This window comes from Cibotium barometz, chromosome 1 (assembly GCF_041138505.1).
Source record: "Cibotium barometz isolate CiBa-2024 chromosome 1, ASM4113850v1, whole genome shotgun sequence".
Classification (NCBI taxonomy): domain Eukaryota; kingdom Viridiplantae; phylum Streptophyta; class Polypodiopsida; order Cyatheales; family Cibotiaceae; genus Cibotium; species Cibotium barometz.
This window is the reverse complement of record NC_141046.1, coordinates 34,125,346-34,151,330: the sequence shown is the minus strand read 5'-3', so window position 1 is coordinate 34,151,330 and position 25,985 is coordinate 34,125,346. Positions and strand designations below refer to the sequence as shown.

Sequence of the window (25,985 nt, the reverse complement as noted above, 5' to 3'; positions counted from 1 at the left end):
TTACTCCAAGGCTCCTTGAAGTCCGGGTCCTTAGCATACAATGCCTTCATCATCATGAAATAGTCACTATGGCAACTCTCCATTGTATGCACCAGATGTGGCCTTCGACTTAACGCAGCAGTGGCTACCAAATCTGAAAGGTAAACTAAGAAAGAAAATGCCACTACCATAACTGGCTAACATCATTGTGCTGAAGGTAGCCTGAGCATTGATCAACCCAAATGGCATCACAAGAAACTCGAAGAAAGCGAATGAAATCCAAAAGATGTCTTTTGAATATCATCCAGAGGTATGCGAATTTCAGATCCAGCTTGCTAAACCATTTCTCCCCTACAAGCTGGTCCCTTTATCTCTTCGTACAACATTGGCATCTGGCCCATAGCCTTACACAAATCTTACAATACTTGGTTGCATCAGTCTGCATGTGTGAAGTCAGACGATGAGAGAGTGTTCAACACATATGGTGCTCTTTGATCATGAGTTTTGCATTGTGGAGGTAGGCGTTCAGGTTAGAACATAGAATATGCATATTAAAAAGCAAAAAAAAAAAAACTTGTTTGGAAGGTTAGAAACCTCTGAAAGGTAGAAATTCAAAAAAATGCTTAAAAGCCTCATGGCAAAGAAAATTTGGCCCGATTCAAAGGTTGAAATTTTAAATGCATTTTTTTTGCCCACACATGATATTTCCATCCTGTTCTTGTATGGTTTGCCACACTTTCGCAGCTTGTAACTTAATTCTCCTTGGCTTCAGTCAGCTTCTCCTCTCTTCTTTTTCCCTTCTTCCTGTTTTTCTTCATCATCATCTTCTCCCTTTCTTCTTCTTCATTGTTTTCCTCCTCCTTTATCTTACCTTCCCTTTTGAGAAAGTTTCTTATACTTTTTAAAAGTTTGTTTTTTCAAAACCTCATGTTTTGTTTTGCCAGAGGGATGGAACATTTCTAGATGAAATCTTAAAAATATTGTAATGAATTAAACCTGAAAACATTTGTTCTATCCCTAGATGAAACCTTTAAAAATATTGTAATGAATTAAACCCCAAAACATTTCTTGTTGCGACTGTGATACATTTTGGTTTGATGCTATCTTTGTTTCATGGGCTACAGGTTCTTACACTTGAATGTACCTAGTGGCAATTGTCCAACAGCTGTTGCATTTGGAGAAGGTGCATCCCAACTTGTAGTTGCAACAGAGAACATATCTGGAGCATCCTTGTTTATGTATGCTGCAGCTGGAGGGAAGGTGGCGGCTGATGCAAAGGGTCAAGGCAAGCTGCCACCTCCAGAAGTCAAGTGGGAGAAGCATCAGGTGCATGATAGGAAAAACATAGTCACCCTTGCTGCTGCGCCTGCAAGCTATGGAAGTGGTGATGGAAGCATTATAGTTGCCTCCTGCTCTGAAGGTAATTCAGAAAGTATCCAGTAGAAAAAGCTGCCCTCCCTGTTTGCTTTTCATGCATAAATTGAAGGCTCAAAATCGAGGTTGATTTTACTGAAAAAAGTGTCATAGGCCTTGGGAAGGTAAGTTTAGTGGCAGCTCAAGATGGAATGTGGAATAGAGTGAAGAAGACATGTTGCTGTGGTGAAAGGCTGGCATCAACATCAAAATAGAGGCCTAGGTTGTAAGAGGCCACAAAGGCATAAAAAAGGTGTGGTTGTGGCCACTGGTAGAAGTCACAGAATGTTCTAGTAATACTAGTGGGTGGTGGTAGCAGTTATAGGTTGTGGTAGGTGGTGATGGTGGTGTAGTGTCGTGGTAGTGGTTGTGGGACTAGTGGTGGTGGTGGTAGTGGTTGTGGTAGGTGGTCATGGTGGTGTAGTGTGGTGGTGGTGGTAGTGGGTGTGGTAGGTGGTCATGGTGGTGTAGTGTGGTGGTAGTGGTTGTGGGACTAGTGGTGGTGGTGGTGGTAGTCCAGAGTAGTAGCCAGTCATGGGTTAGTGGTGGGGTCGTGGTCATGGTAGTTATGTGGTTGTGGTAACTGCTTTGTCTTGGATTTGGCAGGCACAGACATAAAGCTCTGGCTAGCAGCAGATGGGAAATGTGTTGGAACTGTTGATACCAATCAGCTCAAAAATACTATGGCTGCGCTTTCTCCAGATGGACGCTTTCTTGCTGCTGCTGCTTTTACTGCAGATGTCAAAGTGGGCCGGCTATCTTTCTTTTACAGAATGCATGGAAGCTTTCTTAGTGTAAAATATTTGTCTAGTATAGCTCAGAAGTGGTTAACTTACGAAGGGTCTACAACTTGATGCGGACAGGTATGGGAGATAGTCTATGGAAAAGATGGATCTGTGCGGGAAATTAGCAAGGTCATGCAACTGAAAGGACATAAGGTAGGTGGCTCAGCACTCTTTCTTTACTTTTGTGTCCTCCTGCCAGTGTTTAGGCTTCTCAATATGTAGGACGCTAGAAATTAAATGCTCCATTCTTATGGAAAAAACTTCTTCTGCTTGATTGTAGTGCCCCCTCCTGATTAGGATGGTTCAAAGTTTGTGACCATGGCAAAGGGGAAATTGGAGTTTTGGGGGGGTCTTAGCACTGGTGAAAGGGATGCCAGTTGGTAATTTGTGTAGGAAAGCAGGCAAACGGTTGGAGAAGGCTACCTTGGGGGCCCCTGAGTGGCGGTAATTCAGGTGACCCACCTGATAGGCTAGAACCCCCTCCAAAAAGAGGTCACTCCCCCCCCAGATCTCGCTCTCGCTCTCTCTCTCTCTCCTTCTCTGCAAGTGTGAACTCTTTTTTCCGCCATGTAAAGCTCAGCAGAGCACCACAACGGGAGTCCCTGCTATTTGTGATTAGCAACTCATTTATACAGTTCTCAGATGTGATGCTGTTTTGGTTTAGTCATGGTATCTCCTAATGCAGCCTAGTAACAGAGCCTAGACTTTGGAAGACAACTGTTTGCTAGGTCAGAGAAACTGTCTGAAATTAGCGTCCTGCCTATTTCTAGAGGTTTGAGTTGATAGTTTTGAGGCTTAAAAGCCATGATTAAGATTGACAAAAGAGTAACAATGGATTTGAATGACAGAGTGCGGTTACGTGGTTGAGCTTTACGTGGGATTCTGCTGGAATTATCACAGCATCAAAAGATGGCTCAATTAGAGTCTGGAATATCAATGGTATGAAGCTAAAAGCATGAGATTTTTCTTTTTTCTTGTCCGTATCATATGCCTAATGGCTCAAAAGACAATTTAAATTCTGTATAATGTTTTTGTCGTTCTTTATAAAAAAAAAAGGGGGGGGGGGATGTTTCTGCTTTTTTGAAAGCACATCCTGATGGATATAGAGAGGCTTTTCAAAAAACAATGTCTTAGTGTAAATTCAGCTGTGACAAAATATGGTGATCTTGCCCGAGCAGAAGTTGAGTTTCAAGAGAACTGAAAATTGCTGTTATATGCAGCTACTTTACTTCCTATTGGGTTTAACTCCAATGATTGAACTCTAAGGCTCATTTTGAAAAAATCCCAAGTTCTAGCATCTTAATAAACATATACAGAGTGGACACTGCATATACCAATCTGATGGTCAGCTAACCTTTGTTTATGGTGACAAAGTGACCAGGACAGCATTAAACTGGGTCAGTAAATTACACACACCCAGAAAGAGTAGGGTCAAGAAAATTGTAGCACACCCTCCCAGGGTCCCCCTACCCTCCTTTTCCTATACCTTAGTTCTCCGCGTGTTAAATTTGACCTTTTTCTCCACCCTCTGCCACACCGTGTGGCAAGAAAAAGGGGGGGGGGGGGGGGGGGGGGGGGGGGGGGGGGGGGGGGGCTACCTCTTTCGGGAGCAGTTAGGAGATGTAGCACACGCACAGGAGTTTAGCACAGAAACGACCTAGACGTTGCGCTCATGGAACAACTCCTATGCACACTAATAGGTGAGTGGACACGCATAATGGTAATTGCCCGTTATCACAGGATCCACCCTTAAGAGGATACAGTGCCATCGCGGCAGAGAAGCCCAAGCCTCTAATAACTTCTAACCTTCCCGTTTAGATGCCTAATCCTATTCCCCCAGTCTCCCTAACCTTGGATTACTCATGTTATCCTCGGGATGTAACACATGGGCTTTCAGGGATTAGGAGCACAGCTTTCACCGGAGTCTTTTGTGCCTCAAGCAGACCCGTGACAACCCTTGGACCGGTGCCCACATGGAGACGGATCCACTTTGTACACTGAGGCAGGAGACAAAATCAACGGGAAATGTTTGGACTCCTCAGGTCCATAACACAAGAAGAATGGCATTCCACAATCTCAGGGGACCAGATGGACTCCCTTCCTCAGAACTATGTGACACACCATGTGTCAGCAAGGATCTATGGCTAGAAAGAGGCGTTGCGATCGGCATTGAATCGGCACCGTCAGATTTGAAGTGAACTAGGAGTGAACTCAGGGTGAACTACAGTGACCTAAGGGTGAACTACGTTGAACTTTATCCGACAAAAAAGTGAACTAGGGATTGCACAAACTTTTAGGAAGATTGCAAGGGAATAATTTGAGAGGAGATTTTTCAGAGAAGCCTTAAAGTTTGTAACTAACATAGGGTCTTTATAAAAGGTTTGGGACATGCCTCTGTTTCACACAATCAAGAGACACTAAGGTATGCACTCGGCTCCATGATAAGTATTATAGTAAAGTTAGGTTAAACCACGTGACTAAACTACGGGTAAACTAAGAGTGAACTAGGAGATAAAGTGAAATTAGGGTAAACTAAGAGTGAACTAAGTGATTTCTAGCAACAATTACATATTAAGTAAACTAAGGGTGATCTAAGAACTAGGAGTTACATGGCTTTAAAGTAAACTAGGGATAAACACTTAGTAATCTGGAATTCCATACTCCTTCAATATTCCCGTACTCCTATTAGATTCCTTATTTATCATTAGGTAGATTTCTTCTTAGCTACATTTTGGAAAGGTCTTTTGTATTGATGTTCTTGCCTTGCTTTCTCATAACACCTCTAGTAATGTTTATCTTGTTTGATGTTTTAATAGAAGGGATGGAGTGCCTTGACGACTACATAAGTCACTTTGGGTGGTTAGAGGTGGATTCAGATGATAGTTCGAGCACCTATGAAACAAGCGACTATGAAAGTGATGACTCAAGCTCCTATGAAACAAGTGACTCTACAAGAGATGAAGATCAACCTCAAGTGGCCATTACGAGCTTAGAACAACTAAGTAAACAAAGAATCTTCTCTCCACTTAATACACATCAGTATGTTTCTCCCACATTCTATTCTTTCGATCGACAAAGTTATGACTTGATGAAGGTGTGGATCCAAAAAAGCAGCTCAATAACCTTAGAGGCTTTGAAGTTGTGTGATACTAAAGGAATGCTTGATTTAAAGAGATGGAGGAAAATAAAAGAGAATTTGTGTCTGGAGCAAAATGAAGATGATTCTTATTATCTTTGCTTAAGTTCACTGCCAAAATTGAAGATCTCCTACATAGAGGAGTGGAAAAGCATTGTGCAAGAATGTCACACAGTGAGAGATAAAACATGTCATCTAGGGATAAATGATACTCTCAAAATATTAATTCCACATGGTGTGTGGACATTAAAAAGTCGGGAATTCCTATCATATATGTGAAGGACCTTCTTAATGTTTGTAAATGTGCAAGATGGACCAAAAGTCGCAAAGTATCTCAACCACTTCCCAAAAACGATAGTACTCTACTTCTTAAGCGTGAAAAGAGTGTAAATGTATCACATGTGGATCAAGCTTTGATCGAGATTATGATTGAGCACAAAGTAACTGGTGTATTACGAAGGAAGCATTAACGTGGCCGAAATCGCGTCAGATTTTAGAAGAAACCACAGATTTGGTGTTCACATTATTGTACCAAAACTTTTATGGTAGAACCTAGGGTTACCATCACATGCACCACATGCCATGCACTATTGCCCCTAGTAGCAAGGCATGCTCCAATTGGCGTAGAGAGATTTTTACTTAATAAATATGTGATATCGCAACTAAAATATCATGTAAAATTTCAGCATGCAAGTATGGGGAATCCCCAAATGATGAGAGGTGCTTCACACTAGTTTAAGAAGATGGTGGAGTTCTTTTTAATGTTTTTGCATCCGAATGGAGGCTTGTACTCTTGTAATGGTTTTTTTTGCAATGCCTTTGTTAATGTACGAATTGATTATCATTCTCTCTCTCTCTCTCTCTCTCTCCAAACCTAGAGCTGTATTGATTGTCATTCATACTCTCTATCCCCTCCGTGAAGCCTACTTCTCGATCAGTGTATATTCCCAGGCTTATCTTAGTTCATCCTTAGTTCACTCTTAGTTCACTTCTAGGTTTATCTACCCCACTATCGCCCCTTTAAGCTTGCCTTTCGGTTAGTGTATATTCCCAGGCTTATCTTGGTTCACCCTCAGTTCATGTCTAGTTTACTCTTAGTTCACCCTTAGTTCACTTCTGGGTTTATCTATCCCACCACTATCCCCACTTTAATCCTACCTTTCAGTCAGTGTATATTCCCAGGCTTATCTTAGTTCATCCATAGTTCACGTCTAGTTTACTCTTAGTTCACCCTTAGTTCACTTTTGGGTTTATCTATCCCTCAATCCCATCCTCCCCACCAAGCTTACCCTAGTGCACCCTTAGTTCACTTCTAGTTCACCCTTAGATTACTTCTGCTATCAAAAGATATCCAAAATGTTCAATACATAGAAAAGGGTGGTGTTGCATCCATTCATCCAAAATGATCACTACATAGGAAAGGGTGGAGTTGCATTCATTCATCCAAAATGTTCAATACCTAGGAAAGCGTGGAGTTGCATCCATTTATCCAAAATATTCACTACATAGGAAAGGGTGGGGTGGAGTTGCATCCATTCATCCAAAATGTTCACTACATAGAAAAGGGTGGAGCACTACATAGAAAAGGGTGGAGTTGCATCCATTCATCCAAAATGTTGCATCCATTCATCCAAAATGTTCAATACATAAGAAAGGGTGGAGTTGCATCGATTCATCCAAAATGTTCAATACATAGGAAGTGGTGGATGTTGCATCCATTCATACAAAATGTTCAATATATAGGAAAGGGTGGATTTGCCTCCATTCATCCAAAATGTTCAATACACAGGAAAGGGTGGATTTGCCTCCATTCATCCAAAATGTTCACTACATAGAAAAGGGTGGAGTTGCATCTCAAATGTGAGCTTCACTTGTTCTCCACTTCCAGAGCACTCCTAGTCCAACCGACAAGTCCTTCCTTCAACCCCAGCACATCCTCGTGCTTGAACCATGTCTTTGTTAGCTATACACAATAAAGGAGAACTTAATGTGAGATAAAAGGAGTAGATCTTTCAACTCACCCAACTCTTAGATCTCTTCCCATAAGGACCATCAATGAGACACTTTATGTATGCTATGACGTAGTAGCCACAATCGACAGCATTCGGTTGGCATGGAACTTAGAGAATCAACATTATCTTCAAAATGAAAATGTGAGCTTGTAAGACACCTAGCAATATTGAATCTTCCTTTGATATACCTCCGGGATCTCTTGTGGATCTAATGTCTTTCTTGGCCTTTCCATAAAGTTTTTTAGATATGTTTGAGTAATTTTGAGATATGATTTGATTTTTTAGATGGGTGTTTGAGTTACTTTAGGGCACATCAAATCATATCTCAAAATTGCCCAAACACCCATCTAAAAAACTTTATGGAGAGGCCAAGAAAGACATTAGATCCACAGGAGATCCCGGAGGTATATCAAAGGAAGATTCAATATTGCTAGGTGTCTTGCAAGCTCACATTTTCATTTTGAAGATAATGTTGATTCTCTAGGTTTCATGCCAACCGAATGCTGTTGATTGTGGCTACTACGTCATAGCATACCTAAAGCGTCTCATTGATGGTGCTTATGGAAAGAGATCTAAGAGTTGGGTGAGTTGAAAGATCTACTCCTTTTATCTCACATTAAGTTCTTCTTTATTGTGTATAGCTAACAAAGATATGGTTCAAGCACGAGGGTGTGTTGGGGTTGAAGGAAGGACTTGTCGGTTAGACTAGGAATGCTTTGGAAGTGGAGAACAAGTGAAGCTCACATTTGAGATGTAACTCCATCCTTTTCTATGTAGTGAACATTTTGGATGAATGGAGGCAAATCCACCCTTTCCTGTGTATTGAACATTTTGGATGAATGGAGGCAAATTCACCCTTTCCTATGTATTGAACATTTTGGATGAATGGATGTAACATCCACCCTTTCCTATGTAGTCTCACATTTTGGATGAATGGATGCAACTCCACCCTTTAATGGATGCAACTCCACCCTTTTTTATGTATTGAACATTTTGGATGAATGGATGCAAATCCACTCTTTCCTATGTAGTGAACATTTTGGATGAATGGATGCAACTCCACCCTTTCTTATGTAGTGAACATTTTGGATGAATGGATGCAACTCCATCCTTTCCTATGTATTGAGAACATTTTGGATGAATGGATGCAACTCCACCTTTTTTTATGTATTGAACATTTTGGATATTTTTTGATAAACCCAGAAGTGATATAAGGGTGAACTAGAAGTAAACTAAGAGTGAACTAGAAGTAAACTAAGGGTGAACTAGGGTAAGCTTGGTGGGAGGGATGGGATTGAGGGATAGATAAACCCAGAAGTGAACTAAGGGTGAACTAAGAGTAAACTAGACGTGAACTATGGTGAACTAAGATAAGCCTGGGAATATACACTGACCGAAAGATAGGATTAAAGAGGGGATAGTGGTGGGCATAGATAAACCCAGAAGTGAACTAAGAGTGAACTAAGAGTGAACTAAGAGTAAACTAGACGTTGATGGCACGGAAGCGGTAGAGCTGTCTACGCCCTTATAGCATGCCACACTTCCACACACGCATGCAAACACACCAGAACACCAGACCAAAGAGCATGAACAAGACTCATATTTCAGAAAAGACCTTGATCTTTACAGAGGTGGATATCCCAAGATATCCCAAACACCAGCTACACCAAGCACCCGCTCGCAATCAGCCCTCTCCAGCTCCTGGTCGATCCAAATTCCTTCGTTCCTTGCTTCTCTGCAGCCGACCTCTTCGTTCTCTGTACTGCACCTCACCTGAAGATCTCTCTGCTGCTCCACCAGCTCACTGCCACTCCCCAAGCATAGGATCAGTCACCTACGCTGGCTGTCTTCACACCTCTGCCCAGCAGCTTGCCTCCACACGGCAGCAACCACACTTCTCTAGCTTCTCTGCAAACCCTTCCTTACACCAGCACTCCACAGCCAGCTCTCTGTCAGCTTCTTCAGCAGAATCACCTGCTTCTCTGCGCCCAGCTGCACTCACTACTGTAGCCCACACACACAACACACCAGGGGGTCTCTTCCCGTCGGTTCCCCGCCGTCTCCACGTTCAAGCAACTCGGCGGCCGCTCCAGCTACCGCACAAACACTCAGAACCTTCTCTGCACCTTCTGCTGCGCTCGAGGCCCCTCCTCTAAGCAACCAACACGGCGGCTCCTTCACCTCAGAGAGTCCCCCCACTGCTGCAGTGCCACCACACCCGCGGCTGCCCCCGTCGGCTCCCACTCCCTTCACGCCTGCACGGGGGCTCCCCTCCAGCTCCTCTCCTTGCTCTCCTCAACGACCCAGACCCCACCCTCACTGCTGCGCTGGCCAGCTTCGAGAAGCAAGCTGGCGGCAACTTAATCCTCCACGCCACCTTCTAAAAAAGTCATGTTTATTCTTTTTATTCATTATAAAAATGGCCATGATGTTATTCTTTTCACACCATGTCCAAGACAAGCCCTCCATTACCCTTTTTTTCATGCTCCATGTCCACATACCTCAAATGCAACCTTGAGTGCCCACTCACTTGGACGTGCCCACACATATCAAGCGGTCGAACAGCTTTAATCAACCCAGCAAACCTCTCAACGGACAGGCCTGCAACCAGCCCAAACTCAAAAGCATCCATGCTGAACACCTGGCAACGCCTTCAAAAGCAAAACTTCACACACGCCATGTACATGTATGTACACATTATCAGCCTCTATTTTTAGCCACACATATTTAGCAACCCCCTTTCTTCTGCTGAGACATTTATGTCCAGCAGCTGCACAAACAGAAACCACTTATCCCCCTGGATCAAACACAAACCTCGGTGCATCTATCTTCCAGTCCTTCAGGCATTCTTCTCCATCAAACAACCATTGAAGCACCCTGTCATAGCCTTCCACTCTCAGCAACCCCCTTGGCTTTTTAAATATGGCCTCATCACCATATTCTATTGCATTTCCTCCTCCGGACCAGCTCACACAGCCTTGTGGTGGAGACAACCACTCCTCACCTTTACTCCCCTCTGACACATCTGACTCCCATCCATAATCATATACCGAAACAACACTCATCTTATCATCAACCCCCATCTCACGGTCACAATCCAACTTGCAGCCCACATCACTGGCTTCCAACCCTTCCTCTGGGCAACCTGCCAGACTCGAACTATAACCAAACCACTCATCCATATGCTGAGCATCCACATGCGGTGTGTTCACCATACACTCACTTCCCTTCAGCCCATTAACATCACACACAGCAACCTCGTGCACTGTAGACTCATCATTGTCGCTTTCCTGCAGTTTCTCCAGCTTCAAGACCATTGGCGATCCTGCAAGATTCTCCACATCTTGCACAGGCATCCCTACCAAGTCCAAGCTCCCCAAACTCTCAGGCAAAGCATCTTGGTCCCCCTGACCAACAACAATAGCCTCACATGCATCCTCACCATCACTGACAACCACCAACTCATTCTCTTGGGCATGACAAGGAACACACACCTTTTGATCAGCATCCACACCTGCGAAATCTATCGCACCATCAACCAAAGGAGCATCCAGCTCACCATCAATCAAGCCAAAATCCGAGAAAGGATCTCCGGGGTTGCCCTGTCTTTCATCAAAGCTGTAAACTCCATCTTCTCCAAAAACCTGGTTGCATTTTCCTGTGGCAATTCCCAATACTCCGGAAAATCCTGAGCCATTTCCAAATCTTTCTTCACACAGCCTTGTTCTCTTTCACAAACCAGAGGAAATCTGCTCCTCAGTGGGGGCACCAAAAAGTGATGGCACGGAAGCGGTAGAGCTGTCTACGCCCTTATAGCATGCCACACTTCCACACACGCATGCAAACACACCAGAACACCAGACCAAAGAGCATGAACAAGACTCATATTTCAGAAAAGACCTTGATCTTTACAGAGGTGGATATCCCAAGATATCCCAAACACCAGCTACACCAAGCACCCGCTCGCAATCAGCCCTCTCCAGCTCCTGGTCGATCCAAATTCCTTCGTTCCTTGCTTCTCTGCAGCCGACCTCTTCGTTCTCTGTACTGCACCTCACCTGAAGATCTCTCTGCTGCTCCACCAGCTCACTGCCACTCCCCAAGCATAGGATCAGTCACCTACGCTGGCTGTCTTCACACCTCTGCCCAGCAGCTTGCCTCCACACGGCAGCAACCACACTTCTCTAGCTTCTCTGCAAACCCTTCCTTACACCAGCACTCCACAGCCAGCTCTCTGTCAGCTTCTTCAGCAGAATCACCTGCTTCTCTGCGCCCAGCTGCACTCACTACTGTAGCCCACACACACAACACACCAGGGGGTCTCTTCCCGTCGGTTCCCCGCCGTCTCCACGTTCAAGCAACTCGGCGGCCGCTCCAGCTACCGCACAAACACTCAGAACCTTCTCTGCACCTTCTGCTGCGCTCGAGGCCCCTCCTCTAAGCAACCAACACGGCGGCTCCTTCACCTCAGAGAGTCCCCCCACTGCTGCAGTGCCACCACACCCGCGGCTGCCCCCGTCGGCTCCCACTCCCTTCACGCCTGCACGGGGGCTCCCCTCCAGCTCCTCTCCTTGCTCTCCTCAACGACCTAGACCCCACCCTCACTGCTGCGCTGGCCAGCTTCGAGAAGCAAGCTGGCGGCAACTTAATCCTCCACGCCACCTTCTAAAAAAGTCATGTTTATTCTTTTTATTCATTATAAAAATGGCCATGATGTTATTCTTTTCACACCATGTCCAAGACAAGCCCTCCATTACCCTTTTTTTCATGCTCCATGTCCACATACCTCAAATGCAACCTTGAGTGCCCACTCACTTGGACGTGCCCACACATATCAAGCGGTCGAACAGCTTTAATCAACCCAGCAAACCTCTCAACGGACAGGCCTGCAACCAGCCCAAACTCAAAAGCATCCATGCTGAACACCTAGCAACGCCTTCAAAAGCAAAACTTCACACACGCCATGTACATGTATGTACACATTATCAGCCTCTATTTTTAGCCACACAACGTGAACTTAGGGTGAACCAAGATAAGCCTGGGAATATACGGTGACCGAAAGGTAGGCTTGAAGGAGGGATAGTGGGGTAGATAATCCCAGAAGTGAACTAAGAGTGAACTAAGGGTGAACTAAGATAAGCCTGGGAATATACACTGATCGAGAAGTAGGCTTCACGGGGGGGATAGAGAGTATGAATGATAATCAATACAGCTCTAGGTTTGGAGAGAGAGAGAAAGAAAGAAAGAAAGAAAGATTTTATTAACGTCTTCCAAAAGACCAAACTCGGCCTATGAGACAAATCGGAGTACCTGTATATGGGGTATCCTCTGTCATCCCAACAAAATGAAAAAGTACTGAATAAAAAAGCTGAATCTGGGTGTGCAGGGGATGGAGCTCTACTACTAGGAAAATGCAAAGCTATATGCATGGAGAGAGAGAGAGAGAGAGAGAGAGAATGACAATCAATTCGTACATTAACAGTGGCATTGCAAAAAAAACCATTACAAGAGTACAAGCCTCCATTCGGATGCAAAAACATTACAAAGGACTCCACCATCTTCTTGAACTAGTGTGAAGCATCTCTCATCATTTGGAGATTCCCCATACTTGTATGCTGAAATTTTTCATGATATTTAAGTTGCGATATCATATATTTATTCAGTAGAAATCCCTCTACGCCAATTGGAGCATGCCTTGCTGCTAGGGACAATAGTGCATGGCATGTGGTGCATGTGATGGTAACCCTAGGGTCTACCATAAAAGTTTTGATACAACAATGTGGACACCAAATCCGTGGTTTCTCCTAAAATCTAACGCGATATCGGCCACGTTGATGCTTCCTTCGTAATATACCAGTTACTTTGTGCTCAATCATAATCTTGATTAAAGCTTGATTCACATGTGATACATTTACACTCCTTTCACGCTTAAGAAGTAGAGTACTATCGTTTTTGGAAAGTGGTTGAGATACTTTGTGACTTTTGGTCCATCTTGCACATTCACAAACATTGAGAAGGTCCTTCACATATGCGATAGGAATTCCGTGCCTTTTAATGTCCACACACCGTGTGGACTTAATATTTTGAAGAGTATCATTTATCCTTAGATGACATGTTCCATCTCCCATTGAGTGACATTCTTGCACAATGCTTTTTCACTCCTCTATGTAGGAGATCTTCAATTTTGGCGGTGAACTTAAGCAAAGATAATAAGAACCATCTTCATTTTGCTTCAGGCACAGGTTGTCTTTCATTTTCCTTCATCTCTTTAAATCAAGCATTCCTTTAGTGTCACACAACTTCAAAGCCTACAAGGTTATTGAGCTGCTTTTTTGGATCCACACCTTCATCAAGTCATAACTTTGTGGATCGAAAGAATAGAATGTGGGAGAAACATAAAAATGTGGATTAAGTGGAGAGAAGATTCTTTGTTTACTTAGCTGTTCTAAGCTCATAATTGCGACTTGAGGTTGATCTTCATCTCTTGTAGGGTCACTTGTTTCATAGGAGCTTTAGTCATCACTTTCATGGTCGCTTGTTTCATAGGTGCTCGAACCATCATCTGAATCCACCTTTGATCATCCAAAGCGACTTATGTAGTCGTCAAGGCACTCCATCCCTTCTATTAAAAAAAACATCAAACAAGATGAACATTACTAGAGGTGTTATGAGAAAGCAAGGCAAGAACATCAATACAAAAGACCTTTCCAAAATGTAGCTAAGAAGAAATCTACCTATATGATAAATAAGGAACCTAATAGGAGTACAGGAATATTGGAGTATGGAATTCCAGATTACTAAGTGTTTATCCCTAGTTTACTTTAAAGCCAGGTAACTCCTAGTTCACTCGTAGATCACCCTTAGTTTACTTAATATGTAATTATTGCCAAAAATCACTTAGTTCGCTCTTAGTTTACCCTAATTTCACTTTATCTCCTAGTTCACTCTTAGTTTACCCGTAGTTTAGTCATGTGGTTTACCCTAACTTTACTATAATACTTATCATGGAACCGAGTGCATACCTTAGTGTCTCTTGATTGTGTGAAACATAGGCATGTCCCAAACCTTTTATAAAGACTCTATGTTAGTTACAAACTTTAAGGCTCCTCTGAAAAATCTCATCTCAAATTATTTCCTTGCAATCTTCCTAAAAGTTTGGGCAATCCCTAGTTTACTTTTTTGTCGGATAAAGTTCAACGTAGTTCACCCTTAGTTTACTGTATCCCTAGTTCACCCTGAGTTCACTCCTAGTTCACTTCAAATCTGACAGTGCCAATTCAATGCCGATTGCGACGCCTCTTTCTAGCCATAGATCCTTGCTGACACATGGTGTGTCACATAGTCCTAGGGGACTCCCTTGCCAGATCTAGAATCCCCTCAAGAGGACGAGGTATGATAGTGAGTCTAGTAGGACAGCGGAGAGGGGATTCAATGTAGGAGGTTGCCAAAGGTCTTCAAGCCCTCCCCCAAGGGAAGTGCCCCAACCAGGACGGTCTTCTGGTATACTCCTCACAAATTTGGAGGTTGACTTACAGTGGTCTTCAATGAGATCATAACAACAGGTCTTATCACTTGATACCAAAGATTAAAGATCACCAAGAGATCCTCCATTGGTTCCCCGTTTCCTTTTTTTTGCAATTACAATCTACAAAATCCTAGCCAAAGTCATCAGCCTCCTATTGCAGCCTTATTGTTTACAGCACGCAGACGGGCTCAAATAACATTTTCACTTTCAAGGAGGCCACAGCAGCAGCAGCCAAGACACGGACGGGGGAGACAGTGATCCTCCTATGACGGATAGTTTCGGCCTTCCTAGAGGGCACCTACCATATCATACAATGACCTAAAGGAAGGAGGGGTGGTCGTTTTAGAAGTTCTCTTTTTGTTTGCTTCCGCTTGCTTCCCATCACTTTGTGCATGCATTTGTCACCTGTTTTGAGCTACCTGCAGAGTGCAACCATCTTCACCTCTTTCCCTTTCTTTTTCCTTTTTCCCTTCACCACCCTCAAACTTGTCTACATCTTCTGTTGAGACATATGCCTCTACAAAATCGATATCTATGGTTCCTTGACTCATTTCCACTGCTGAACACCGAAATCAATGCCTCCACCAGAAGAAGGAGAAGAGTTACGTTTCAGCCCTGCAAACAAAGAGGAGAAGATCAACTACCCGGATGGAAAATCTGTCTGCACACACGAGTGGCCCCCCAAAAGGGGGGTAAAACCCAAGCGTATCTGGTAGGACCGCTTCAGGCTCACCCACAGAGAAATTAGGGCAAACACAAACATTATGCAGGCTGAAAATCTACGTGTGGCCGCTATCGCGAATTCTCCATTGCCCAGATGGAAAATCTGTCTAACAGTTTTTTTCTCTCCCCCCTTATTTCAATTCACAATTTCCTATATTAATAGCCTCCCTTTTGTCATTTTTTTTCACATTATTTACTTTCTCTGATGCCCTGAATGTTAGATTACAATACTGTCACTGTTAAGCTTTAATTTCACTATTTTTCTCTAAATTTCTAGTCTTTTGGGGGCTATTTCCTGCTGGAACTTCGATGATAAATTGTGGCGTTTTCTTTTCTTTCTTGGCAGTCAGATATCACTTAGATGAAGACCCCAAATGTTTGAAGGTGCTCCCTATACCATTGCATGATTCGAAAGGTGTGGCTGTACACTATGAGAGAGTGGCAGTATCTCCTGATAACAAAATGCTTGCAGTGACTCATGGTTCAACTCTGCAATGGCTCAGTTTAGATTCAGGGGAGGCTCTCGAATCGGTTGATAATGCACATGATGGTGAGCCAACTCAATCTCCACTCATTTGTTTCAGTGCACGAGCTTAATTTATTCTATCTACAGCCATCAGTTTAGAATATTATTTAATAAATAAGCATATACATTTTTAAAAACAATCTTCAGTAAATAAAGAGATTAATGTTTAGTAAGAAAGCATGTATATTTCCAAATAGATATCCTCACACACTTGCAAAGTTCTATCACCATGCTACTGACCAACTGGCATTTGCATCTGCAAGCAATGGCATATATTTTAAGGCTGGTTACACAACCTGGGCACCACTGCCCATAGCGTGGGCATGAGCTCTGGTGGGATGGGTGCCCTAGCTGAGGCACCCCCTTTACAGAAGCTGCCATGATCGTGGACTCCAGGCATCGACTTTTCAAAGTTGATCGCTCAACTTTCTTAATGTATGGGCGAAATGAGGGCACCTAGTCAGCGTAATGGCACGTGAGCACTTATGCGTACAGGGACCACCATCCATTTTGCAGAACTCTGATTAACCTGTTAGAAGAGGGGTGGTTTTGGCATCCATGCTGTCTGTAACCAACCTGATTTTACTCCATGGGTGTAGACATCTCCTTTTGTGTGGTGGTCTTGTCTTGCCTTATACTTTCTGTGCAAATGCAGGGTTCATTACCTGCATAGCCTGGACACCGGACCCTGTTCATACAGGTAGAACTCGTTAAAAAATAAGGAGTGCTTTCTTTTTGTGAGATCATTTTACCCCTCTAATAGTGGGATAATTTTGGCAGAAAAAGGGCGGGCCACAATTCTAGCGACGGCAGGCGTGGACAAAAAAATCAAACTTTGGTTTCCTCCTCGTTGACGTTTGATGTTCTTGTGTCCTGCACGAGGCTACAAAGCCAACTGTTCTTGGCTGTGTTACTCCAACCACAGCAAGAGCACCAGTCTTGGAGTTTTTATGATGCCACACCAGCACCCTGACATGAAAAAATATGGGCAAGTCACTCGTTACTGCATCAGAATTGAGTTCGAGTGGCCATGCTCAGTCAGAATTGTGGGTTTGCCTTGTGATTTTCTAGAGTAAATGCATCAAGAAATTACCCTTGGAGAACATCTGTCATGTGAGAGAGTTCATGTTAACATTTTCCAGACAGAACCTTATCTTACGGTATACAAACATATATCATGCATTTTGGCACCTCATTGGTACTCCAAGATACACTACAAGGATTTGGGTGCCACATGTTAGGCTAACTAAGGTATGATGCGGCTGTAATTATGCCACTCTGATGCATTCTCTTTTTTTTTTCCTTTTTTTTTTGCAATTAGATAAGGATTAGCCCACAAGCAGTATAAACTCTTGATCTAAGACACATTTGTGTGGCTTATTATACGATAATCTTTGGCACCTTATCGAGCTTTAAAGGCCTTCACATCTCAATGACAGTTTTCAGAAACGTGGCATTCCAGTATAGAAACTTCAAAGGCAAGCAACTAGCATATGCTGCCTTTGAACTCCCTTTCCTGGCTTTGCTACCTTACTTAGATGGTCCTTCAACTGTACACAGTGCACTTGCATCTTCCATACAGCTAGTAAGTGTAGAAGATGTTTGTTTGAGATCGCTAGTTTCTTGATATTTAAATGGCCCCTTTCTAAAGACTTGATGCTCCCATCATCCTGTCTTTGTAAATATAAAACTGACTCTTCCAACCGTCATTGGGTTGGCACAACTTCCAACCAAGTCACCCATGGGCATTGTGGAGGAGTGGTTAGGGTGGTTGATTTACCTGGGTTCAACTCTTGCTTGCTACACCCATTGGTGCTCAATTCTACTTTTAGTACATAATCTCGCAATACCCCAAAAAACAACTTACAACCTAGTTATAATTTTTTTGCAAGGATTATGATTCGGCCTGTGGTTCAACAGCCAAGATGCTTGAGAAGGCACACGTCACATGCAATGAGGATTGCCATAGGCTAGATGGCATTTGGAGTGCCACACTAGTTGGTTGGTTGCAACTTTTGTCAAGTTTATGATACTAGGGAGCACTACATGAGGTTGAGCATATGAGTAGCTCCTATTTTTTGAAAAGTTGACACCATTACACTTGGGAACATCCACAGGGATTCTATCCCCGACCTCCACACCCCAGCCAAGCCTATCAATATGACATCCTTTAGATAGCACATGAAGGAAAACCTCCATTAGTCATGTTTTCGAGAGGGTAGTAGAGAATAGATTTGTGTACATGTTTTCGAGAGGGTAGTAGAGAATAGATTTGTGTACATGTTTTTTGGAAATATACTCATCATTTTTTAAATGAATACGTTTTTTCCTCCTTTAGTTGAAAGAGAGACAATGATTGGCATAATTTATTACATTAAATGAGTACAAAGAACAAAGTACTTAGGATCGATTGGAGACAATGATTGGCATAATATGTCAAATTAAACGAGTACAAAGAACAAAGTGCTTAGGACCAATTAAGTTGAATAGGACTTGCTAACATAAGTGGGTTGAATGGTACTGTGAATTGAGTACAACGGACTATGATTAGCTAACTGTGGTAATGATTATGAATTGTCTAGTATATATTGCTAAATCTAAGGTCTTCACCTAGAATGTGGGTTGGTTCGTATCTCCAATCACACTTATTATGATTACTTTCTAATTAAAGTGGCCGCTAATCATGGAGTTGATTAGGTCCACGTAACCACATATAAATCGTAATGTTCCTTCAACTCTTCCCTCAATGAAAAAATAAATAAAAAATGTGATGTTCCTTATATTCTTTCCTCAATGAAAATATGATAAAAAAGGGTGAATTTTTGGTTTCTCCCTTGAAAATTTATTGGTTAGTAGTAAACTTATCCTTGGAGAGGCTTTTGGTGATAATATTTGTCATAGTATTGCAGTAGGACAATTCATGAAGCTTGCAACCATTCTAATGTAGAGATACTCGACTTTAGTATGCTTAGTTTTAGCATGGAAAATTGGATTGCTTATAATAGCATTATTAGCACTCTGGCTATAATTAAAGATGGAAGTTACAACTCACAAGGATCAAAGATCTCAAAGAGTAGCTTGCATGTATTGATGAGGTCTATCCGGACAATTCATTGGTGTCTACTGTTCTTAGAGTTTTACCACATTTATACCAAGGTTTTGTATCCACACTTTGGCTCATGATGATGAAAGGTAGTCCCAATGTCCTTATGTTTGATGAGTTGGTTGTGGTGCTTTTGTAAGAAGAGAAATACGATCAAAACCAAACTGGGAGATCAAGCATTCGCTGTTAGTTGAAAAGATAAAACCAAAGCCTTCTCTTAGGGTGGCTACAAGTCAAAGGTAGAATCAGCCTAGTCTTCTAGCAAGGATGTCAAAAAGGGGGGTGATAAGCCTCTAAGTAGAAAGACAAATGTAACTATTATTGGAAGATGAATGTAGAAAAAATGTTGGAGAAAGAAAAGAAGAAAGAGTTGGACATGACTCTGGCGGATGCATCAGCACTAAGTGTTGAAAAGGAGTCAACAAACTATGCACAACATGATTAGGCATTCATTGTGTGCACTGTAGTTATAACCTTTCTATTTATGATGTATGCATGTGAGTGATAGATCAACATGTCTGGCATTTTGATAGTGGTGCTAGCAAGCACATTACGTCTTAATGTTATTTGTTTTCCTCTTTTGAGTTTGCTCCTCAAGGAGGCATAGACACATGTACAAACAAATCCTCATTACCAGTGAAAGGACTTAGTAAGGTTGTGCTCACTGTTACAAGTGGCGTGATAAACACTCTTTCAGAAGTCTTGTTTGTGCCAGGCATTTAAAAAACTTGATGTCAGTCTTTGCCATTGTTGGGGTAGACCTCGTGGTCAGATTTGTTGGATGACAGATGTACAGCTCATGGTCGGAGTGATGGATACATCACTGTGGTATTCGGTACTTATAGGTTGGATATGTATGAGAGATTGGCACGTAGTGGTTACTACTACACTTGCTATGAGTGACACGGAGCTATGGCATGCCTGCTTTAATCACTTGAATTTTGGCAGTTTGTTGTGCCTTAAAAAGTAAGAGATGGTATCAAAGTTGCTAAAGTAGCTTGAGGCCCCTGTCAAAAATGTATTGTAGAGATGCATTTTGGGCAAGATGCAACGTACATCATTTTCGAAAGATGGATCAATAAAGGCTATCCATAAATTATAGCTTAAACATAGTGATGTATGTAGTCCTACGAGGAGACCATCGATTGGGGGATATCTCTCCTTTGTGAGTTTTATCGACCACTACTCCATGTAATTACTTGGGTGTATTCGTTGAAAGAAAAGTCAGAGGGTTTTACATGCTTCAGATACTTTGTTTCTATGGCTAAAAATGTGTTTGCATATAAAATTGGCACCCTTCGTATGAATCGAGGGTGGGAGTGTATGTCAAAGGATTTTCATGCATATATGACTGAAAGAGGCATAAAACATCAATGAACGGTGCCTTACACACCTCAACAGAATAATGTGGCTAAGAGGAAGAACAAATCTCTCATGGAGATGGTGCATTGCATGGGTTAAAGTCTCGAATTTGTCTCATGTTTTTTGGTTGGAGACAGTTTTGTGTCACTTATGTGCTAAACACCAAGACATTGCAAATAATTACCCCTTATGAAGCTTGGAATGGTAGGAAGCTCTTTGTGGCTCATTTACCTGTTTTGGTTGTCTTGCTTATGCTCTTGTGCCTGAGAAACAACACAATAAGCTAGATAATAAGGCAATAAAATGCATTGTCGTGGGATACAACTTAGAAAGCAAAGGGTAGACACTACCATCCACATAAGTCGGATTTTGGTAAGTAGAGATGTCTTTGTTGAGAACTTAGTTTAGCCCATGCTTTAAAATAATAAAATGTATGCTCATAGGACATCTTTGATACACTCTACCTTTGTATAATGTCAAATAACCATATATGGGGCAAATGAATGCTCAAAAAGGTGCTACAAAATCAACCCCCCATACCGGTTGAAACTTCAACAACAAGCAATACCCCATAGATCAACCTATTGATGAGACAATTATGGATGATGTAGTGGATAAAGAAAGGACAGCCCTACAGGCATCCAAGAGTATGCCAAAATGACTGGTGGTACAGTGCTACGAATCAAGCCTCCATACTGGTTGAAAACAACAAGAAATTTCCCATAGATCAACCTATTGACAATTATGGATGAGGAAAGGAAAGCCCTATAGGCCTCCAAGAGTATGCCAAAATGGATGGTGGTGTAAACATTGCAGGATAGCAAATTAGATACTCCTTTGCTTAGTATGACATGTGCATGTTCTCTAAATGCAACTTTTTCTTTGTGGATCATGCTCTCATTTCCAGTATATGCAACGAAGAGAAAACTGTTTTATTTGAGGAGGCATAAAACATGATCATTGGATGTAGGCCATGAAGGATGAGTAGGACTCAATCCTAAAAAATGACACTTGGTTTTTGACAGATTCGCCTTATAATAAAAAGGCCATTGGCATGAAGTGTGTTTATAAGATTAAACATATAGCTGATGGTAGCATTGAGACCACTACAATGCAAGGCTTATTGTGCAAAGGGTTATGCTCAGGAGAAAGGTACAGATTATGATGAGACCTTTGCCCCCATGTTTGTGGTGCGTATTATTGCATGGCAGCACATCATATATGGAGTGTACATCAGCTAGATATTAACATTACCTTCTTGAATGGTGATTTACATGAGGAGGTTTACGTATCTCAATCTTGTGGTTTTGTTTAAAAAGGACATAAGTAAGTTTACATGTTAAGAAAAGATTTATATGGTCTTGAGTAGGCTTCCAAAGCATGATATAAGATGATAAATGTATAATTGGTTGCAAATGGTTTCTGCAAAGAGGAGTATGATTTTTTAAAGTCATTGTTATATGTTGATGACATGGTACTCATAGTACCCTCTCTCTACCTTCAAGGTTGAATTACATGTGTCATTTGAGATGACAAATTTGGGCTCGTTGCATTACTATTTGGACATACAGTTTATATGGCTTGATGATGATATGGTGATGTTGCAGTTAAAGTACATACATAGATTGCTTACATGGTTTGGTCTTGAAGACTATAAGCCTCTTATTGCTTACATGATCCACTAGTGGCTTTTGCTCATCTTGGTGATTCATATATATATTATGGCTTAGTAAGAAGAAGAAGCTGACGTGGCCACTTCGAGCTGTGAAGCTTCGTACATGGTAGCTTTTATAGTGACTGTGGAGTACATATGGCTTAGATAGCTTTTGATAGATATTGGTGTTAGGGAACAATCCTCCACCTCCATCTCCATTGATAGCCAGGTGCATTGGCCATTGTGATGAGGAACCCAATGTTTCATGCTTGCACAAAGTACATTGAGGTGCATTATCATCATGTCAGGGAGAGGATCATTGCACGAGAGATTAGCATGGCTTACGTCTCTACACACAACAATATGATAGATATGTTCATGAAGGCTCTCGTATGGGAAAGTTCAAAGCTTTTTGCAAAGCTTTGGGCTGATTGTTATTATTTGAGGATTAATACATGACTCCTATACATGTTCACATCATCACTACAAGGGAGATTCAAGCCATTTATATGACATTGATGTGTGGATGTAGGCTAATAATGTGCCGGAGTATTTTTTCAATCTACTTCAAGTGTTGTGATTCTCTCTGGCTCTCCTTGCTTGCTAACATCAGTATGTGTTGTGTCCCTACCTTTATTTCCACTCCAACAATAAAAGCAATCAGCATTGGTCTATCCGTTCTCATTAGATCAAGATCCCTCCCACTTGGATTTTTCTCACTACCATTCACAATACCCCAAAGGTCATGATGAATTAATGCCATCTGCATTTTAATACACCAAGTATGATGCCTAGTGCCATCAAACTTATCATCTTTCTCAAAATGGCAATGCATGAAGGAATGTTCACACAGTTTAAGGGAGGTCCTTTAAAAAAAAAAAAGTTTTAAGACAACAAAAGAGATTTGACCAGTGGTCACTACTACCACCTCCGCCGTTGCATCACGAGCTCTCTAAGCTCATCAGTCGGCCATCACCGGTGCCCTCCGAGCTCCACCCCAACTCACCAATTCGTCACTGCCATCGCCCGCCGCTCTCCAAACGCCACTCTGAGCTCATTGATCTCACTGCTGGGAATGGCCGATGCTCTTTCAACTCATCGTCCGTAGCCATCGCTGGTGCTCTCCAAGCTTGCCAACCTCACCGATTGCGACCATCGTCAGTGCCCTTCGAGCTCTTTGACCTCACTTCCCTCCCGCCATCGTTGGTGCCCTCGGAGCTCACTAGTGATCGCAATCATCGCCTGTGCCCTCCAACCTCACCGACCACTCCCTCCCCATCCTCCAAGCCTCTCCACAACCTCTTCTTTCCCTCCCAGCTCCTCTCATTCTCCCCACCGACCATCCCCTCTCTCCCTCCCCATCGACTGACAGTGGACACTCTCCAAGCCTCTCCATCAACCAAAAAATATATATATAAAAACAAAATCTCCTCTCTCACCCTATGTGCCAACCATTCCCTCCCACCCTTTGCACCAAGACTCTCCCTTCTACCCTCTCCATTGACACACTAGCCTCCCATTCTCTCCACTTATAAGCACCCTCATTCTTTAGATTTTCTTCAAGTGCTCAAGAAAACCTCTTGATCTCACCTTACCTCACAGAGGATTGAATTTTTTAATGATATAGTTTGGGACCCTGTGCCACCCCTCAGTCTCGGCTGCTCAAGTATTCTCTTTCTATGTTCTCCATCACCAACGACTATCTTGCAATCATCAATTCTTAAAGTGCAGGTATGTTCATCTTCACCAAACATATGGTTTTCTTGTGTTCTTTTTATGCATGGGTTATCTTGCCATGATTTGCTTGGGAGGTAGTGCCAGAGGACATGTTTTCTTTATGCCTAGGTTATCTTGCTAGATGATTTGCCTAGGAGGTAGGACTTGTCTCAACTATAAGTTCATGCCTAGGACTTGTCTTGTGGGATGCTTTGTTGCTCGGGTTTAAGATTTCCAAAGGAGTATATATCCCTTCTTATCTTAGCATTCAACGAGGATGGTGAAGAGAGTAGTGGTACCTGTAGATGGTTAGCTAGGTCTTCCACACTCCTTTCTTGTCTCTGTCATCATCTTCATCGAGACCTCACCAACTTGCTATCACCAGTACTCTCTAAGTGTTGTAACCTCCCCAATCACCCATCAAACCATCATTGACGAGCTTAGTTTATCCCTTACCACCTCTTTCATCGCCAATTCTCTCTAAGCTCTCCATCCCTCGCCTTTTCCATCACCATCTGTGCCCTCAGACTTCTCCAAATGCCAATTCCATCGACGACTGTGTATGTGTGCATGGTCACCCTAGGCTAGGATACTCTCCAAGGCTTGCTCATCCCCCTCGCCTTCCCAAGGTAAGCAAAGATCTCTCTTAAGTGCTATTTGATTCTTTCCCAAGGTGAGGGGAAGTCTTTATTGAGCACTATCTCCCTTTCCCCGATGGACTCTAGATCAAAAGATCTTTCTTGTAATAGATATCACGATAGGTGTGGTATCCTTCAATTCTTATGGATTAGAAACCTGTGGAGTCTCTTATAGGAATCTTTGATATTATTCACGCATTTATTGGAGAGCAACGATACAGAGGAAAAAGTCCAATATCACTTGCACAAAGTGGTATATTCTTCTATGACTCTTTTTATAATGCACCATGTAGAAATGATTGATTTGGGTCACTACAAAGCCTAACTTTGCCCGACTTTAAGACTTCCAAGCCCTTGCACAAGTGAGAGATTTAAATGCAAGCTTTTCCAAGAATTAGAAAATTTATAAAACCATATATAGCGGCCATGCAAATAAAGATAAAGATAAACATGCATGTGAATGTCTTTGTCGACTTATTCTTAAATTCAGATATTTAAATTACAAACACAATGGTTATATGTAAGTCTCTAGATTTAGAAATCTTAGATCAAGGATAGAATAAGAGGATAGAAAAAGGTGTGGAATGTCAAGTTCTATCAGATTCGCTATCATGTAAATACATGATAGGGAGTCAATTTTTTTTTTCTATCTTTATATTATAGTTGTTGGCACACTGTTTGTTCCTTTGGATCAGAACTTGAATGATTTCTGTGATAATCCACTCATGGATAGTAACATTTTTATCAAATGAAAACAATATTAATGTAGTATCCATTAGGCAAAAATGCTCTTTGGCATAACTTAGAACTGACTTATAGAATGAAGATGATGTAGAGCTTCCTCACAACTTCTTCTTTCAAGTGAATAATCAAAAGCTATAATTTAACTCAACACATTACATTCAATAATTGAAAGCTGTAATTTGACTCAACACATTATAATACGTTACATAAGGATAACAATATTTTATATGCATTTGACTCACTTTTATGACTTTTTCAATAATAGGTATCTAAAAGGCAAGAAGGATACTTAAAATGCCAAGATATCACCAACGCTATTGTATACATTATTCCAATTACACACTTGAGCATAAAAAGGAAGTTAGGCATATAAGTAAAAAGTAGTTCTCTTGTTTAAGAGTGAAGAAGAATGTGGTATACATCATATATATATTTATGTTGTAGGCTAAACTTCTTTTTTACATCCCATGTTCAAGCAGGTGGAGCGGGAGAGTTTTCTCCAGTTGGCACGGTGGCTTTTGGTTCATCCTCATTGTCGCTCTTCACCTTAATAGCTGCATCGTCTAGCTCTTTTGTTTCACTAGTTGGTTATGTTGTCATTCTCAACTCAACGCATCAACAACAACCCTTGGCTCTTTTGTTGTACTTGTTGCTTCATCAATAGGGCAC

At 42.1% G+C, this 25,985-nt stretch overlaps 1 protein-coding gene across 1 annotated transcript; it reads left to right on the top strand.

Annotated features, from left to right (window-relative positions):
• Positions 1 to 1,073: 1,073 nt before the first annotated feature.
• LOC147641908 (uncharacterized) lies at positions 1,074 to 17,448 on the top strand. The gene is made up of 7 exons (XM_086801003.1): positions 1,074 to 1,399; positions 1,999 to 2,138; positions 2,256 to 2,330; positions 3,026 to 3,116; positions 15,920 to 16,123; positions 16,755 to 16,799; positions 16,880 to 17,448. Exons 1-7 carry the CDS (start codon positions 1,093 to 1,095, stop codon positions 16,951 to 16,953), a joined length of 936 nt encoding a protein of 311 aa, XP_086657129.1. The 5' UTR covers positions 1,074 to 1,092; the 3' UTR covers positions 16,954 to 17,448.
• The last annotated feature ends 8,537 nt before the right edge of the window (positions 17,449 to 25,985 follow it).

Coding starts and splice junctions, on each gene's coding strand:
- LOC147641908 (XM_086801003.1), top strand. CDS start 1,093: ATGGGCTACAGGTTCTTACACTTGAATGTACCTAGTGGCAATTGTCCA. Junction 2,331..3,025: donor TGCAACTGAAAGGACATAAG/GTAGGTGGCTCA, acceptor TTTGAATGACAG/AGTGCGGTTACGTGGTTGAG. Junction 16,124..16,754: donor GGTTGATAATGCACATGATG/GTGAGCCAACTC, acceptor GTGCAAATGCAG/GGTTCATTACCTGCATAGCC.